Source organism: Notechis scutatus, chromosome 3 (assembly GCF_049901735.1).
Source record: "Notechis scutatus isolate UNSWTSFEM ecotype Mainland chromosome 3, rNotScu1.2, whole genome shotgun sequence".
Lineage (NCBI taxonomy): Eukaryota > Metazoa > Chordata > Lepidosauria > Squamata > Elapidae > Notechis > Notechis scutatus.
In genome coordinates this window covers 152,140,877-152,159,272 of record NC_142011.1, presented here as the reverse complement: position 1 = coordinate 152,159,272, position 18,396 = coordinate 152,140,877, and the positions used below count along the sequence as shown (strand labels likewise).

Genomic DNA, 18,396 nt, shown 5'->3' with positions numbered 1-18,396 from the left:
CTTCATGTGTGTAACATACATTTTAAGAACAGTCATACAATTCCTACCATTTGTAACATTCAGTACTTGATTTGCAATTTATCATGAGTACATTAGCTGGATTATGTTGGACCTAAATAAGCAATTTGCCATATGCTTTACTGTACAGTAACCAATTTGCAGATGTCTTTTTCAGAAAGATTCTATATATTAAAATCAGTGAAGGAGGTTGTGAGACTAGAACAATCTTTGCCTGAAGGTCAGTCTAGAATAGATGCATTTTTGCTTAGTATATAATTATTATGACAGGAGAATAATATTGATTGAGACCAATAGAGTAGAAGAGAGGATGTAACCTTTGCTCCCAATGCAGCCCTAACTTAAGTCTATTCCTGTCTTGTTAATCATGAATGCAAATTATAGTCTCAGTGGAACATGTTATCAGGCCAAACATCCTGTAAGGGTTATTCACTGAACAAAAAGCAATAACATGGTTATTGTGTTTGACTCTTGATCATTGGAGAATACAATGTGCTCTACTAGATGGATTACATTTGATTAAATGTAAGGTGTTTCATAATAATATTCAAATTCTTAAGGAGGCAATGTTTGCAAAGAGAAAATGCAATACAGTGCGTTTTGGTTTCTTTGTATATTTATTAGGTAGGAATGCCAGAAAAAGTTACCCCAACCATCTTTCAAGTCTGCCTTTCTTATACTCTTAGAGCTAAACTTGCCCCTAACTGGAACCAAGCTGGTCACTTGTTGATACAAGGTAATTATTTGGAACCTCTGATAGTGAAAATGTTTTTATAGTGTTAGATATGTTCTGCATGATGCATATATTTATTATTAACTATAGTTGTTAAAATATTGTTCAATAAGTCTGAGTACAAATAGTCCTCAACTTACAATGGTAATTGATCCTGCAATTACGGTCGTAAGTCACGATGGTCATTATGGTGGTTTATCAAGTCACCTGTGCTTTGCAAAAATTTTGAAATTTCTATTAGCCTAGTAATAATGGCTCAGTTTAGGTATCATAAAATAGAAAACAAATTCTTCAACTGATTCTTCATTTCTGAAAATATTTCAAATGTAGACTGTATAATTTCAAGATCAGCCACTTCTACCTCCAATTCTTTATCATTTGAAAATTCCTCAAAACTGAAAGTTTGCACAATATTTTATATGTGTATGTGAGTAATATACATATTGCTTTATTTTTATGTAGTTATGGTCAACATAAATATGTTTAGATACCATTAAAATCTGCACTTTCCTCTTGAAATTGCAATCTACCAATTCCCTAATTAGGTTGGCTGACTCAATATTGCTGAGCTAGGTTATGATATGTATTTAAGGATGGTACATTTATAGCTTTTAAAAAGCAGGTTCAAGAGCAGTGATGTAGTTACTGTTTTGCCAGGAACCATCAGGTAATTGGGACCACTGTCTTAGTTCCTATCTCTTCCCTAGGATTTTTATGGCCATTCATGAGAAGCTTCCACCTGACATGACTCCTCCTCCAGAAGATTGGAGGCCCAGTTAAGTAGAGAAGTCCTAGGGCCTTGACATAGAACCTGGATCAGAATGCAAGAAGACCAGAGCCATGTGTCATCTTAGTTAATGGACTTTGGTTCCAAGCTTTAGTTATGGAGGCCAGAGGGGAGGATCTTTAAGCCTCTTTAAGAACTGATGGGACCATTCCCTCTCCCAAGGAGGAGTTAACTACCGCCCAGACCCAATCATGCTTCTCTCCCTGTGGCCATTTATCAAATGATACATCCCTCTTTAATACATAAGGAATATGTTGCAATGCAAACATTACATAAACAATGTATAACAAAATATAAACATATTTTCCTCATCAGACATTGCTTTCGTAAAGTTTTAATTTTGAGTTATAATACAGCATTTTCATATTTTTAAGGGAGAAATTTTTTGTCACAGATGGGAAAGCAAAATGCAGTTGGTGAGTACACTATGAATAAATATTTTTTTTCACTCTTAAAGACCTGGAATTACCTTAGATATATTTTGTACATGCTCTTGGTTAAAAAAAAAAAAAAGAATGAAGAAAATCAATGGTATATCAAATGTAACCTACAGAGATTATCAGTTGAGCAACTGCTAGGCATATAAATTTATCTATCAAAATGATTGAAATCAAGACTGAGAGTCACCATGCAAGCAAATAATGAAGACCTATACCACTGCTTTGTTTACTTGTTAGTCCTGTTCAGGGGTGGGATGCTACCGGTTTGGCCTGGTTCTATAGAATATGTAGCTGCAAAGAGCCAGTTTGGTGTTTGGCCCACCCGTCTGCCCGGGCTCTAGGCTGTCTTTTATTCCCTGCTTTTCCCTTCTCAGCTGTTTTGCACGGCACAGCTAAGGTTGAAAAAGCAGGAAACGAGGATTTTTAAACGCACCCAAGCGCAGCACTTGTCAGCTGTCCAGGTGGCACAGCTGATGATTTCTTACAAACGCTGCACACACGATTGTCCCCAGTTCGGAGAACTGGCAAATCGCTCCATTGGCTGGCCCCGGCCCGCCTCGCCCACTCATTCCTTACCTGGGAAGCGAGCCATCCAACTTGCCTGGTTTGGTAAGTTGCTATTTTTCCTTCCCTCCCGCCTCCTCCACCATTAGCTGTTCTGCTCTGCCAGGAGATTTAGATTAGCTAGAAAGCAGGAAATCCTTGGAAGAGCAGAAAGCAGAACCGAACCTTTCTTAGGACTGAAGCTTTTCAGTGCAGACTCAGATAGCTGATTGCAGATAGAGAGATCTCTAAGTTAACCTGTGATTCTGTGATCAACTCAATCTGCCTGCCTGCTTTGCCTGCTTTAGGGTAAAAATTGCTTTTTTAAAAATAAAAAATTCAATATTTACATACATGGTGTGTTGTGAGTTAATCTTGTGAGTTTGCTTACTAGCAAATTTTATGTGACAGACTCAGATAGCCGATTGCAGATAGATAGATCTCTGTGAATCTGTGATTCTGTGAGCAACTCAATCTGCCTGCCTGCTTTCCCTGCTTTTGGGTAAAAGTTGCTCTTTTTTAATTAAAAAAAAATCAATATTTACATAAATATTTATAATATTTACATAAAAGCCATGCCCACTCAGTCACATGACCACCAAGCCACACCCACAAATTAGGCCACACCCACAGAACCAGCTGTTAAGAAATTTGAATCCCACCCCTGGTCCTGGTCCTGCTTAGCAATATTTAAAGATGTAAGCAACCACAAGCAATTATTTAAAAAATATTAAATTAAAATGATTAAAATTTATTAAAAAATAAAAAATGTGATTTCACTTAAACTTTATGGACTCATGGACTGTTAAGTCACTTGGTCACTCCTGCTTTAGAATTCAGTATAAATTTTCTCTTATACACTTATAGGGAAAGTAGGGATATATGAAAATGCTGTATACTGGATCTTATGAATTTTATTTCAGTTGTGGATATCACTGTATCAGAAACTCAACTTTGCATCAGTGTGGAAATATGCAGGATATGTTTACCACTACCTGAGGTACAGAATTAATGTAACTTTTTACATTTGCATTTTATGGGGCTTCATTGTGCTTGTGCATCAAGGGCTACTTAAGATTCTTTTACATAATAGAAAATCAACAATTGTTAAGCCATTCATCTCACTTTTTAATTTCTGTCTTTCCTCTTTTCTCCAAACTACCATGTATTTTTTCTTGTGGTCTAAAACAAGGGTCCCCAACCTTGGCAACTTTAAGACTTGTGGACTTCAACTCCCAGAGTTTCTCAGCCAGCAAAGCTGGCTGGCTGAGAAACTCTGGGAGTTGAAGTCCACAAGTCTTAAAGTTGCCAAGGTTGGAGACCCCTGGTCTAAAATACACACACACACACACACATTTTCTCTTTAAAAATTAATTATTGGGTGAACATTTGCCAAGAAAACAAGTGTTTTTTAATATATCATCATATCTCTCAGATGCATACAAAAATTATCAGGCATAATCTTCATCTTACTGAAGAGTTGTGTTGGTGATTTCTGATCTATCAGTGAGATTTTAAAAGAAAGGTATTCAGATATTGAGAAAACTAATTAGGTGTAAAAGTTAAGGCATCAGTCCGGAAATCAGGAGAGTGTGAGTTCTAGTGTTACCTTAAGCCCAAAGCCAGATCAATGACCTTGGGCCAGTAACTCACTCTCAGACATTGTAAACAGGCATGGCAAACCGCTTCCGAAATCTTGCAACGAAAACTGCAGTGACTAATCCAAACATATCCCAAGAGTCAGCAACGACTTGAAGGGACAAAAAGAAAGAAAAAGAAGGGAGGAAGGAAGGAAGGAAGGAAGGAAGGAAGGAAGGAAGGAAGGAAGGACAACAATAACACGATTTATAGGTGTATTTCTGATTATGACCACAATCAAGGTTTACTGGTTATTTTTAACTCATTAGAAAGAAAATTGGGTACTTAAATTTAAAAACATGCATTTTTCTTTTAATGCTGTAATTTATTTTAATATACATATTTTTGCAGTAAATTGTAAATCACAGATCCATACTGAGAGTAATTTCAAAGTCTGAAAGGATTTAAATGACTGCTTTATTAGGCATCCCTTAATTTTATAGCATGATTTTTATGAAGAGATTTAGTTATTAAAATGTAATTTCCATTACAAATGTAGTAACTAAAGCTTTTAATGAAAGCTTTTGTGCAATATTATTTTAACATACATTACTTTCTGTTTTATACTTTTATACCTAACCTTTCAAAAATTGCTGTATTGATTTATTTTTATTTTAGCTTGAAGATTTTGATATTTCAACAAATATCATAAAGAACTTTAACAATGATACTACTGCAGTCATTTCAGAATATTCTATTTTAAGTAATTGGTGTTATGTTTTACCAAGGTATGTTTTTCATAATTTACAAGGAATTGTACTAAGATGAATGAAACTTTTCCTACAATATATTTTTATTACAGTAAAGATATAAGTGATAGGAGTTACTGAGAAAAGGTTTTCATTCTCAGGGTTTCGTGAATATTTAGACTAATTTTTTAAAATATAAATTCAAAAACAAACAACTTTGAGTAGTAACATAACCAAACAAATATCTTCTTTAAATTTGAACAGGCATTTTTGAAAACTCAAGTATAATATTTAGTTCTTTCCACTTAATTCTAAATAACAAGTTCACATCTGTGAGCAAGACTACCCTACAGAAAAAAATCCAGTTGTATAGTTTATTTCTTTGGGTTTTAATAATGCTAGAACAACAGTCAAGCAACATATTTGGGAATTACAATGGGGTTCCAGTCATCTGTATGCAGGTTTGGTTTTTAACAGCCTTGCTTCTACCAACTTCATTTCCAATATCATATTACAGTAGGACTTTTTCATTAGTTCTATGTGCAATACTAATGAGGGGCAGATGTTGGTATATCACTTGAGCCATGTTTCTGCTTCAGTGGATTGGTGAAGTGGAAATAGTAACTTTGTTATTTTATGGTATGGCTTTATAGACATATTTGAATAACAGATCATTCTTCTTTTATGGAATTTTCCAAGCAAGCAATCTCAATTCTGTATCTCATAACTCTTAATCAGCCTGAACATTTGCAGTGATCTAGTAATTATGATGCCCAACTGTTTGTAGAACTTGGTGTCCCTTTTAACTTTCGCTTTAAGCTTTTGGATTATTTAAATCCAGATGTGTCTACTCTTTTTGTATGCTAAATGCTGATTCATAATAATAAACTAAACAAATTTATTTATATATATATATATATATATATATATATATATATATATATATATATATATATATATATATATTTGTTTTCTTAAGTTTTCATGGGTACTTACATGTATGGCCTTCAGCTTTGTTCGGATTATTTTCCCACGTCATAGTAGTGGTGCTTTTAGTTCAGCAGAATCTCATCTGCCATCATTCACATCATCAGGCTTTTGAACACAATACAAAGCCTGATGATGGCAGATGAGATTCTGCTGAAACATGCCACAACTTTAAAAGCACCACTACTATGACGTGGGAAAATACCCGAACAAAGCTGAAGGATATAATATATATATATATATATATATATATATATATATATATATATATATATATATATATATATATATATATATATATATATATATATATATATATATATATATATATATATTTTAACTTTACAGATTTCTATTTCTATATATTTTACTCTGTGTCTGCTTTTTCTCCTTATGACTATATTGCATTAAATAAATGCAATACGATAAATTCAGTTTCTGCTTAGCTCATTTTAGAGTAATAGAAGTCCACATCTTTCAAACCTAGTTCAAAATATCTGTTACATAATTATGGTTTCTACTGCTTAATACTAATTTTCTAATATTCTTTTTGTATCTCTGCCAGTATGAAAATGGGTCAGATAATGAGTATCAGTCATTTAATTCCGCATGATTCTCCGTTTCATTCATACAGTGATTTACAGTTACATTGGGAAAATCTGGTAAGGGTATACTTGTGTGTGTGTGTGTATGTGTGTGTATGTGTGTGTATATGTATATATGTGTGTGTGTGTGTGTGTGTATTCAATTATAAATAATAAATCAATTGACAAAATTATTATTATGTATTATCTTATGTATATATTTTATCTTTAGTATGGCTACCTTCTGCCAGAGGATTCACAGATGTATTTCAGCATTTATTTCAAACGAATAGGAGAACAATTATTTACGTATCTTTTATATGTTTTATTTATTTTCATGTGGGGCCTTCTTAGGAACATGAGCCAAGATTATAATATGAAAATATGCTATTAAAATACTCCCTTACTGAATATTAGTTGTAAAGTTAAATAAATTTTTGTCTCTTACCACATTAAAAATAAACTTTCATCGTCACAGTCATCTCTCATTTGATGAGATAAATGTAAAATAAATCAATGCATGTTCCATTTCCCCCCCCAATATACTGTAAACTGAGTTTCTTAAAGCAGAATTCTGTGCTCTAATTGTAGATTATCTACATTTTGTGTTTTCATATATAGAAACCCATCTGCAGCCATTTTTCTTCAGAAGATAGTGAAGTGTAAATACCAACCATTTATTTATTTTTTCCAACTTTCCGCATCATGGTCAGTTTCCAAATAAACTGGAAAATTCTGCAAAAGGCTTCAAAATTTATTTAGAGTATACAAGTCTGAATACAAACAATTAACTTTGACTTAACCCTGACAAGGCTGTATGGCTGTAGGCTTCATGCCCTACTTCATCTGTATCTAGTGATTTGCCATTAGTTATAGGCAGTTGCACAGTTAGCCAGAAGTTTACATTACATTTGGCATTTTTGTCCACCTAGCAAGTACTTCCTAAAAACCTAGACTAGGGATATGTTGTTTAATTATACTAAAGGTATCATTGCAGGATGTAAGATATTTCAAGTAAAATTATCTTTGGCAATTGGTTGACGGTGACTTTATCATTGTTGATGATGTGATGGTGTGGGGCTTCAGATATTTGAGGATTTTTTTCCCCAAGGCATGTATTACTATTGATACTATATGAGCATTTGCACCAAGACAAATTCCTTGTGTGTCCAATCACACTTAGCCAATAAAGAATTTTATTCTATTCTATATTGCTTTCCTGTGCAGTCATTCTACTTCTATTTACTGATTTCATTGCATCTTCTTTACCTGCCTTCAGATATTCTTCCAATGTTCGTTTTTCTTCTTTAACTGTTTAATGTACTTGTAACAGTTTATGCCCATTGTGCTCCAGGGCTTCTAGTTCCTGTATATTCATAAGTTCAAATTTTTAACTTACATCAATCTTCTTCTTGGCTGTCTTTACATAATTACTCAGTTCACACTTTTTTTCTTTGACCATTTGTTTGACTTCTAAATCTCTGCCTCCATTTCTACAGGGCAGGTATAATCTATCAATACCACAACAGAGAAATAATGCATAGTGAATAGTCATCAGTTTTTGTGCTTTTTGGTCCAAAGTGTCCAAATTGGTTTGTGTCCACTTAATAATTCCAGCAGTGTATTGTATCAAAGATAGGACCCAGGCATTGATGGTGTTTCCACTGTTCAATTTTGCCTTTAGCAGTTTTCTCATTCTTTCAATGTATTTTTTACCAAGCACATTTTTAACTAGTCCATGGTTGATGTTATTCAACAGTGAATGTCCTGATACTCGTAGGTGTCATTATCATACTGACAATGTAGGTTCTTGTGAAAAACCCAATGTGTATGAGGACCAACTATGATTTCACATTGTTGTGTAAATGACAACAACAACAATAATACACTGCTCTCCTTGGCTTCATTACTTCCTCCATTGTTGTTGAATGCCTAGAAGATGGAAGTATCACAGATATCCTTCCATTGTCACTTCTGCCATTCTAGCTCCAGACTACAGTCTTTAGTGCAGTGCATGCTTCACTCTGATCTTCTACTAGTTCCATTGCTACTACCAGAGCTATCCATCAGGGCTCCGCTCCTCACCAATGTTGAGTGAATAAGCCTAGCAATAACAGCTGCTATATTTACTCATTACAATGTTGCTGCCAGTGTTGCTGAGATCTACCGAATTGCAGCCAGCTAAACTCTGACTGAACAATTCATCCCCACCACAGAACAGTATTACCACTGCCATCTCTTCTCAACTTCATTCCAAATTCTTCTTGTTCTCTTATTGTCCCAGTCTCTCAATTACACATAAACCACACAACTTCACCTAGCAAATCTTGCTGTACCAGTGGATCCTTAGAGCCTCCAAAACCTATAAACTCTTATTTCCCTTCCTCCAACACCAACATTTAAACTTAATCATCAAATAATGAGTTTATCTCCAAACAGACTTTGCTGAAACAATTGAAACATGAGCAAGTTTTTCTGAAGTTCTCATTCATTTCACTGACTTTGTACAGAAAGTACTTGTAGTAGATTTTACTCACTCCCTTTATTTTAACGAATCCCTATCGTTCAAGCCATTGTATCTATGGTAAACCTGATGCTTTTTTATATCAATTTGTCAAATTATTTATTTCATCCCTTAATACTGATTCAGATATCCTTCCAGTTGCATCAGAAGTCAGCCCATACAGTACTTTCCTAGAGCAGATATAGAAGCTATTTTAGATTCTTTTATTACTGATCTGAGGACTTCCATTCCTGATATATGTGGATTTCCTTTTAAGATGACACAGAAAGCAGTGTGTACTACAAACAATTTTATAACGGCATCTGTTCAGGTAATACTATATATGTGACTGGGTATGTGTGTATCATTTATTGGCATATACTTGGTTAAACATTGACATAGTCAATTATCTTCATTTTTCTCAATATATCTTTTTAATGCTTTATTATGATAACTTAGAAGGCAGCTAAAGTGTGATAATCAACACTAAGAGCAGACACAGTGTTTTTGCTGTGATAAAAACCGATGTAGCTGGTATATCCATAAATAGCTAAAACGATTCCTTAAGGACTAGCTAAATGCAAATTCTGATTACTATGACACTTATTTTTCTATAGAAACCTGAATAATAAAAAATAAAATAAAAATGACTTCCTTGCAGAATTATGTACTAATTACTTCCAGATGGAGATTTATATCAATATTATTATTTGATAGTACTCAGCCACAAGTCTAATCTAAGTTGTCTTGAGTAATAGAAATAAGGGAGGAAGAGCTGACAAAACTGCTTATTTTTATTTTTTAGATGTTCCATAATAAGGCTAGATACTCAGTAATTTCTAAAAACTGCAGTTGAATTGTAATTTAAATCACTTGGGTTTGCTTGTACCTATTAGCTGTTGATCACATTGCAGCATAGCACTGCCTGTTCCCTACAGATGTAGCTTTGAGGTTTTATATATGGGCTTTGTCTAAAAGTTTGTGCTTACAAAACAGGAGACAATTTTCTATTCTTATATTTTATTTTCCATCCATTTTTAAAATCTATATTGTATAAATATGAAATATAGTAAACCAAGATGGCTCTTGCTGTTGATTTAGTTATTAGAAGGCATACATTGCCTAACATTTTTTTTCCAGTGATATGTTAACAGAATGGAACAGCTTTGCTTCAGAAGTTGTAGGTGCTCCATCACTGGAAGTTTTAAAAAAGAGATTGGACAACCATTTGTCTGAATTGATATTATAGGGTTTCCTGCCTGAGCAGGGGGTTGGACTAGAAGACCTCCAAGGTCCCTACTCAAACATTAAAAAATAAAATAATCTTCTCACCATGTTACAGTGATGGAAAAGAAAGAAAAAAGAAAGTTGGAAACATGAAAAGAAGCATTTAAGTGTCTGTACTATCTTTGGCTAGTAATTGAAGGCAGATTAAGCCTCTGTTCCTTTTTTTTTTCAGTTCAAAGGCAATGAGTACTCTTTCTGGCATTAAAATAAAAACAAGCTCCCTACATCTGACATTTTCTGAATGAGAGATGTAATTTGATTACATCATTTTAAAATCTGAAAATCTTCCAGGGAGGAAGGGAATATAACTAGTTTCCCATCTGGCTTTAGTTAACAAAGTATTCTAGATATTTCTGAAAGAAATTCATCACAGCAAGCAGTAATGAACAATGGAATTGATACTGAAGGCGTCAGTATGTAGATGGCATCTAGTCCCATTTCTAATTTGAAAACAGATGTTGTATCATGCCCAGTCAGGTACTAACCGTGCTGAAATCTGAGATGAAAACATAAATGCATTCAATCTGAACAAGGCTAACGAGGTTTAATTTACTCTGTTATCTTATTCAGAAATGTTTAAAAGTAGTATTTTTATTATATGGCAGAAACAAGATAATTCATCTTAGAAAATATGTTTTTTATGATATAGCTGCCAGGTGTTATGTGAAAATTCCTCTATATCTTACTTTTGGTAATATAGCTTTATATGAAAAGTGCTGATACCAGCAAATGCACTGAAGCTAGAATGAATTATAGATAGTCCTTGACTTCAACCATTAATTCAGGGATCATTCGAAATTACACCAGTTTTGAAAGAAGGGTTTTTGGACCTGTGCCTGAAGGTGTGGACATTGCAGCAACCCTATTTTCTTTCCATCCATGCCCTTTTAGCCCTCTGCTTCCATGCTTTTGGTTGCTTTTCCCTTTCTCTTTTTCCCCCAGCATGTAGGTGCCTGGCCTGGCCCTATCTAGGATCTCTATGCAAACAGTTCTTTGGGCAAGCTATGGGTTAAAGCTGCTATTTCCTTTCCTTTCCCCCAGCATGTAGGCGTGCCTGGCCTGGCCCTATCTAGGATCTCTATGCAAACAGTTCTTTGGGCAAGCTATGGGTTAAAGCTGCTATTTCCTTTCCTTTCTTCTTTTCCAAAGTATGAAGCCTGCAAAATACAGCCCCTGTACTTCAGTGCACCACAAAGCCTAGCCACAAGCTGGCCAGGCCAGGCACGCCTCATCAGAGGTGGGAGGAAGAAGAGAGCAAATGTCAGTGCGGGACTAGGGAGCACACATGTGTGCAAGTGCAGGGAGGTGAGGGAAAAATGGTGCAGGATGAGTGAAGCCGGGAAAGAGGGACTACACAAATGGCCCCAGGAAGAAAACTTACTCAAGCAACTTGGAACCTTCCTAACTGGCTTCCCCATTGATTTTGCCTGTGGGAAGCCAGCAGGGAAGATTGCAAATTGGCAATGACAGCAGAACTATGCAGCCTGCCATAAATATGAACTGGTTGCCAAGCATCCACATTTTGTTCATCTGATCATGAAGGCAGTGTAATGGCCAGAACTTTGAGGAACAGCCGTACGTTTCTTTCATTCAACACCGCCTTTGCAAACGGTCATTGAATGAATGGTTGTAATTCAAAGACTATCTTATTATTGTTAACTTTCAGTCTCTTAATAAAACATACAGATCAATTTGAATGGATTTTTTTTAATCCAGTGTCACTTTTTATGAGAAGATTATAGTATTTTATGTGTTACTAATATCTAGAAAATTAAATTTTCTATTGCATTACTCAGTTATAATTGTTAATTCCAAAATATTTACAATTATATATAAAATTAATTAGTGATGTGTAATGTGATTTAAATTGTTCTATTTGGTTCCCATGTTTTAGAAAGTAAACTCTAAACCAGCCAACCTTACTGTAGGAAGGAACTGCAAGGTACCTTTGACTCAAGTAATCCCAAAGAAAGGTATTTCAAACTTTAAGCATGTACTATAAATAATAGCCACAAGGTGGAGCTTAAAGTCAACCATCTGAAATATTTTCTTTAACTATTATATACTTCTGCAGATGATGAACATGCAGGAGTAGAAGACAAAAACAATATTGGACAACAGTGGAAAATATCAGAACATTCTGGTTCAACATTGAAATCAAATAACACCAAGAGGATCATACCCATTTTCAAAGGAAAGTTACTGCAAGCGGATAGGCAGTTCACTAAAAGAATTCATGAAAAGAAAAGAAAACATGTTTCAAAAGATTTACCAAAACTAGTAACAGATCATGCAATTGCTAAATCGGCTGTATTCAGCCCAATTGCAGATCAGATTAACAAATCACTACCTAATACATCATTTCAAAATGTTACAAATAAAAGCGTTTCTCAGAAGGTAAGAAAAAATATTAGAGCTAACCAATTTATAATAAAAGAAGAAAATAAAGATGTTGGGTATCTATTAAACCTCCCTTTACCTAGTGGAACAGTTTTAACCAAACATTCCAATAAAACCAAAGCTACAAAGCTACATTTTTCTTTGATATCTGCTGATAACCAATCAAAGCATCACACAGCAAGCATCTGTCAGAATAATCCTGCACATCTCAGTCCAGGTCAGAATCTTCTCAGGTCAAAGAAAGCTGAGGAAATAGCTGAAGGAGCTCTCAGAATATTTCAAAATCAGATACAAAATCCAATGAAGGAAACAAAAACAAATGCCTACAGATTAACCAGTCCAGGATTCGAAAGGCTGACAATATCCAATAAATCCAAGAGAAAAAGAGATTGGAAAGAATCAGTGTCCTATCAAGACATCCCTAAGACCTCAAGACCTCATGTGCAGGTATTGTAAATAACATAGATGTGCATAACATGACAGCTCAGGAGCTTTTCATGGTACTGATTTACACATAGTAATAATGAAAAGCAGAGAGCAAGCATGTGACTGCCAAATTGCATGCATATACTTTTAGTATGTTACTCCTCATGCTTAACCAGAAATTTCTCATGACACCTATTGCCTTTTCATATGAAATTGTTTATGTGGTCTATATGTATGAAGTCAATTAATTAAATCAGATCTGAGATATACAGAGAGTGGGTGTGGTGGCCTAATGGTGAGGACTCTCAGCTCCCACACGAAAGGTTGGAAGTTCAATCCTAAGTAGCAGCAGATGTTTCTCTACTAGGATTCAAAGAAATCTGTTGCAGCTCCAAGGCAACAGGGAGGGCATCCGGCCAGTAAGCACTCAGTTCCATCCCGTTGTCCCTGTATCCCGAATTAAAGGATTACAGGGTCATAAAAAGAGAAATTCTGAGCTATGCAGAAAAGTTATGTATTGATTTTTCTTTAAAAATTGGCCTGAACCAGATATTGATAATGCATTGGCAGTGAGCACCAGGATAGAAAACTTCCTGGTCTGTATATCATGAAAATCTCTGAGCTTTTAAAATTAAAAGTATTGATTTGTGAAATAACAAGATATAAGATTAACCTTTTATTACCTTTCATGTAGTTCCTTTTATAGGTTACAAATGAATAAAACTTTGAAACTGACTTTAATAAGAATATTTAATAGGAACTATATGACATTAGATGGCAGAAAATATTAGTTGATATAACCTTTGAAATTTGTATAATTCTCATAAAGGCTCTTTAAAATATTATAACATGTAGTACACTTTTTAATTTTAAGATACATTAACTTCCATTATCAATCTTTCAAAGAAGAAAAGTTCAGGGCAACTTAAAACCCTTTAATATTCACAATCAATATTAGGCCTAGGAACTTGGAAAAATTATGAACTTCTCCAATTTTCTCTGAATCTCTATTGTCTTATATAGAGACAAACAGAAACAGAGAAAGTGACTGTTAGGAGTATCTTTTGTTTGAAAATCAACATGAAATGAATTGATACTGGTATGAATATGTAGTCTAATAGCTGATGTCCTAAAAACAGTTAGGTTGTAGAATTGAATATTTTAAGCTAGAAATGGCAGACTGTATCTTGTAGATATTTCAGCTCTGAATAGCATCAACCAAGATGATAAACAGCAGAGCTGCAAGATTGTTCAAAATGTTTGTAATCCGCTGCAGTTGTAGAATCTGGGGAATGGCAAATGGCTCTCCAGATTTCTATTGCTGATCCTAAAGAAACTATTTCATGTTGCATAAGAATGAATGACCACGATAATTCATTTAACTATATAATGATTAATATTATATATACTTTTGAATTTTAGTGTAAACTTCAAATATATAACCATTTTAGATCAATTTTGTTTTTCAAATGTACTCTTTATTAAGTCATTGATATTCCAAATTCCAAATTTATAAAACTATTTGGAAAATAATATTAGCATTATGCAGTTTTATACTGAATTGAAGTCTGCATTGTTTTAAAAGCTATAGCTATATAATATTAATAATAAAGATACAGAAAGAGAGAGAGATAAAGCAACTGCATTCATCAAGAAGGCTGTCAGCAAGCCATAGATAACTGTCACTTTACTTCATCTGCCACAGGAAGCCAAATTGTACAAGACATGCCCCACATCACAGTTACCACCCACAATCTCGCAGTTCAGGGAAGGGGAGACATGTCGTTTTGGGAATTCAGCTTTCTCCTTACCCAGGGACCACCTGTGTCTTCTATGCATTAAATTTCAAATTGTTTTCCAATTCAAATTATGTAGTGATCAATGGTACTGATTGGTTCCTTCAAATTAGAGAGTAGGGAATAGCAGAGTTAGTTCTTATTGGTGTATTGATGGCATCATATCTAGAATTATGGGTTATCATCCCTGGAAGTTCCATGCAAATGCTAAATTATAAACAGACAAGAATCCTGTGGAATAGTATTAATTACTGGCCTAGATATTGAATCATTATTCTCCAGAACCACCTTCTTTTCAAGTCTCAACAAGAAAGACTAGGGGCACTGCAAAATAATTACCCCAATGCCCAGCCCAACCAGACAGCTCAAGTTATCATATTTGACCATAACAAAAGAAGCCAACATGTCCAATAGAACTAGCAGAATTACATTCCTTCTTCTATATAGGTCATCTTTTGAGATAAACAAAGAAGTCTCAGCCTCATACCCTGAAAGAAACCCAGAAAGAAGTAGGTCCAGAAAACAATTTTGCAAATATAAGTCTCAAAATCTTTTACTAAGCTATTTTTCCAAGAAAAGAAACCACATCATTTTGGATCAACCAGTCCATTGTGAATATTATTATGCATAGTAGTAATGAATGAAATAAAATAGATTAAAATAAGACTAATTGAAAAATAGCTGTACAATTTTTATAAATAGTTGTTCACAAATATTCTTATTCATATTCCCTGTTCCATATTCTGATTTTGGGTTTTTTATTTATATACAAAAGGAGGGGAATTACACACAAGCAACAAAAAGGATTCTTTTTTAAAAAAAAAATCAAGTATATAGCTTTAAGCCTTGAGCTCACAAAATAATGTTGATCAGACTTTCCATTACATGAATAAAGAGCCAGTTCATAAGAAGGAAATGAAAATATGTTATCAATCCAGTTTCGTAAATCTTGGTCAGCACTGTCTTTTCTTTTTTTTATCTTTCCACTCTTTTTTTTTTTGCTCAATAAATTCATAGATTTAAATAGGGATAAAATCCTTTTTTTGGTTATAATTCATCTTTAAATCATATTACTGTTCCAGAACTATTTTGACATACATAAATTAAATGGGATGACAGTAGACCAACTTCATATCACCTGTGCAAATGTGCCTCACTATCAGCCTAATGAAATTCACTTCTTTGACATGTCCATTTGATTACTTTTTAAATCATAGCTTTTGATAGACAAATGAATGGTAATCAGCCAACAATGATTGGTATATCATATATACATTTTAACATAAATTAGTAACAAACAGAGATGACATTTGTTATAGCAATTTTGGTTTTCTTAAATGTAAATATAATTTACTTTAATGCTTAATATATTACATTGACAGGAAAAAGAACGAAGTTATGCAAAATCTAAGAAACAAGAACCAGTAAATCATCAAAATAGAAAAAAGATGCAAAAGAGAAAATAAACAGGAGGTTTGTTGAAACTAAACCATGAAAGGATGGTGATGGAGTTTTCATTTAAGACTTGAAGTATTTAATTCATATTGTGCTTTTCCTGTTTCATGATTGAATAATTTATGATTAGAAAATGACCAGGTTCCAATTTTTCCCCCACAGCAGTCCAACCATACACATTCAAACAGACAAATAAGTCCCCAATTCGTGCATAGAATCCAACTCATACAACATAGTTGTTCTATGTGTACATTAGAATTACTGATTAAATTTTTAAGCTGCCAATAACAGATATTCTCTGGGCAAATAATACTCATTCTTATGAATTATTTGCATTGAAAATAATGGAAGCAATACAGGCAATAACCTCCAGTATAACTTTTATGTTCTGAATGTATAATTAGTATGACCAAACAGATTGCTATTGTTCATATGCAATGCTAACTGTAGTTTAGATCTAGATCTCAGCAGAAAGAAAACCAGGAAGTGCTAGGTGCAGATATACAATTCTAATTCTCAGCATTAAGAGGAAGAATGAAATAGGATTCTGGTTTATTTTGTTCAAATCCTGGCTTACCATTCAATTTACACCAGGAATTATAATTATAATAAAACTGTAAACATAATGGTGATCTGCCAACAACTATCTAAGGCAGTAATGACAGGAAAATGTGAAGGACTGCAGGTGCAACAGGAGTTTTCCACTTTTACTCTAAAGCATATATTCAATCGTCCTTGCATGTCATTAATTGTGGTTTCTTTGCTATTTCCTAATGGGATTTAAAAAACCCTAATATTTGTTCACACTACACAAATGTTTTGAAATAGTGTTTTTATTCTTGCTGTTGTTTAAAACATAAACTTTTGTTAAAAACATGAATTTAATTCTTGATACTTCCTTAAAAATTATAATTCAGACTGTTTTTATAAATTTTTGGAGATTTCTTCTCTTATATTTCCTCTGTCCTCTATAGACACCATACTTCTCTTCTATAGATGAAAGAATAGGTACTTATGTGATTATAAATCAAAATATACTCTTTAGAAGTTGTTACATAATTATTGTAGTTGATTTGTTCCTCTGAAAAATAATAAAAGAACATTCTTGCGTACTTTCCTTCCTTTCTGTATCAATATACAATTTCTAATTTTGATTGGTATATATGATCATAAATGTGCTATGTGCATCTATAATATATCAAGAGATTATTTAAACAAGTTATACATATGTAACAGTTATAAAAATGATAACTATATAGAGGTGGTCCTAATTTAATGACCAGTTTTTTTAGTGTATATTCAAATTTACAATGGTGCTGAATGGTGACCATGTGATGTCCTCACTTTATGAGGTGTGGGATTTGTTTAACAACAACAACAACCTGGAAGTGCTGTTGCTAAATGACTTTATGACTATGTCACTTATCAATGGACATTCCAGTCCCAATTGCCTTCATTAACTGAGAACTATATGTAGTGTCCATTGTTATAAGTCATATTTCACAATACAAAGCACGTGCAGTTTTGCATATTAAGATTCGCTTTTTATGAAATAGATTAAGGTAAAATACAGCTTTAAAATAGCAACAGTGGTCTAGATTCAAATGCACCCTATTTTGGCATGTACTTATATTCCTTTGCACCAAAATAAACAAGATGCCCACTTTGAAGGTGTTGCTCCTGAAACAAAATTTTGAACAGTTTCTGCAAGAAAGGCATTTATAATGCAGCATAGGCTAAGGTACTTTAAAATTATACTAAATAATTGTACTGATGTACAGGCCTAACTTGATTGGCTTAAAGAATATGCATCTTGATTCTTTGGTGTATGAATCAAAAAATTGTAATCATGCTTTATTGTAAATCATTTGAATTCTAATATGCATAAGTGGTTTAATTTAAAGGCTTTATAAAGTGGGAGTAATTTGTCAGAATATTCTGCATGCAAATATAATCTTATACATGTGTACTTTGAACAAGCATCACTGAGTTGAAAAGGATTTATATTCCAAGATAAATTTACAGATTTTTTAGTTTTACAGTTATACAGAACACGGTATTTGAACAAAAAAAGCTGAGTTATAGCTCTTCCCAAACATGTTAGTTTTCC

At 33.7% G+C, this 18,396-nt stretch overlaps 1 protein-coding gene across 9 annotated transcripts in view; it reads left to right on the top strand.

Moving 5' to 3' along the window:
• The window catches only part of C3H18orf63 (chromosome 3 C18orf63 homolog), a 33,038-nt gene extending 15,642 nt beyond the window's left edge, over nt 1-17,396 (top strand). For 3 of the 9 annotated variants that reach the window (XM_087961459.1, XM_087961457.1, XM_087961463.1), the window contains 10 exons: nt 705-754; nt 1,913-1,954; nt 3,445-3,521; nt 4,778-4,887; nt 6,401-6,497; nt 6,652-6,728; nt 9,070-9,253; nt 12,104-12,182; nt 12,284-13,056; nt 16,214-17,396. In XM_087961459.1, coding sequence (XP_087817585.1) covers nt 705-754; nt 1,913-1,954; nt 3,445-3,521; nt 4,778-4,887; nt 6,401-6,497; nt 6,652-6,728; nt 9,070-9,253; nt 12,104-12,182; nt 12,284-13,056; nt 16,214-16,297 — 1,573 coding nt within the window. In that variant the 3' untranslated portion in view covers nt 16,298-17,396. Of the gene's footprint in view, nt 1-642; nt 755-1,912; nt 1,955-3,444; nt 3,522-4,777; nt 4,888-6,400; nt 6,498-6,651; nt 6,729-9,069; nt 9,254-12,103; nt 12,183-12,283; nt 13,057-16,213 lie in introns of those variants that run through there. The other 6 variants (XM_026669887.2, XM_087961462.1, XM_087961458.1 and 3 more) reach the window with 4 other exon arrangements.
• The last annotated feature ends 1,000 nt before the right edge of the window (nt 17,397-18,396 follow it).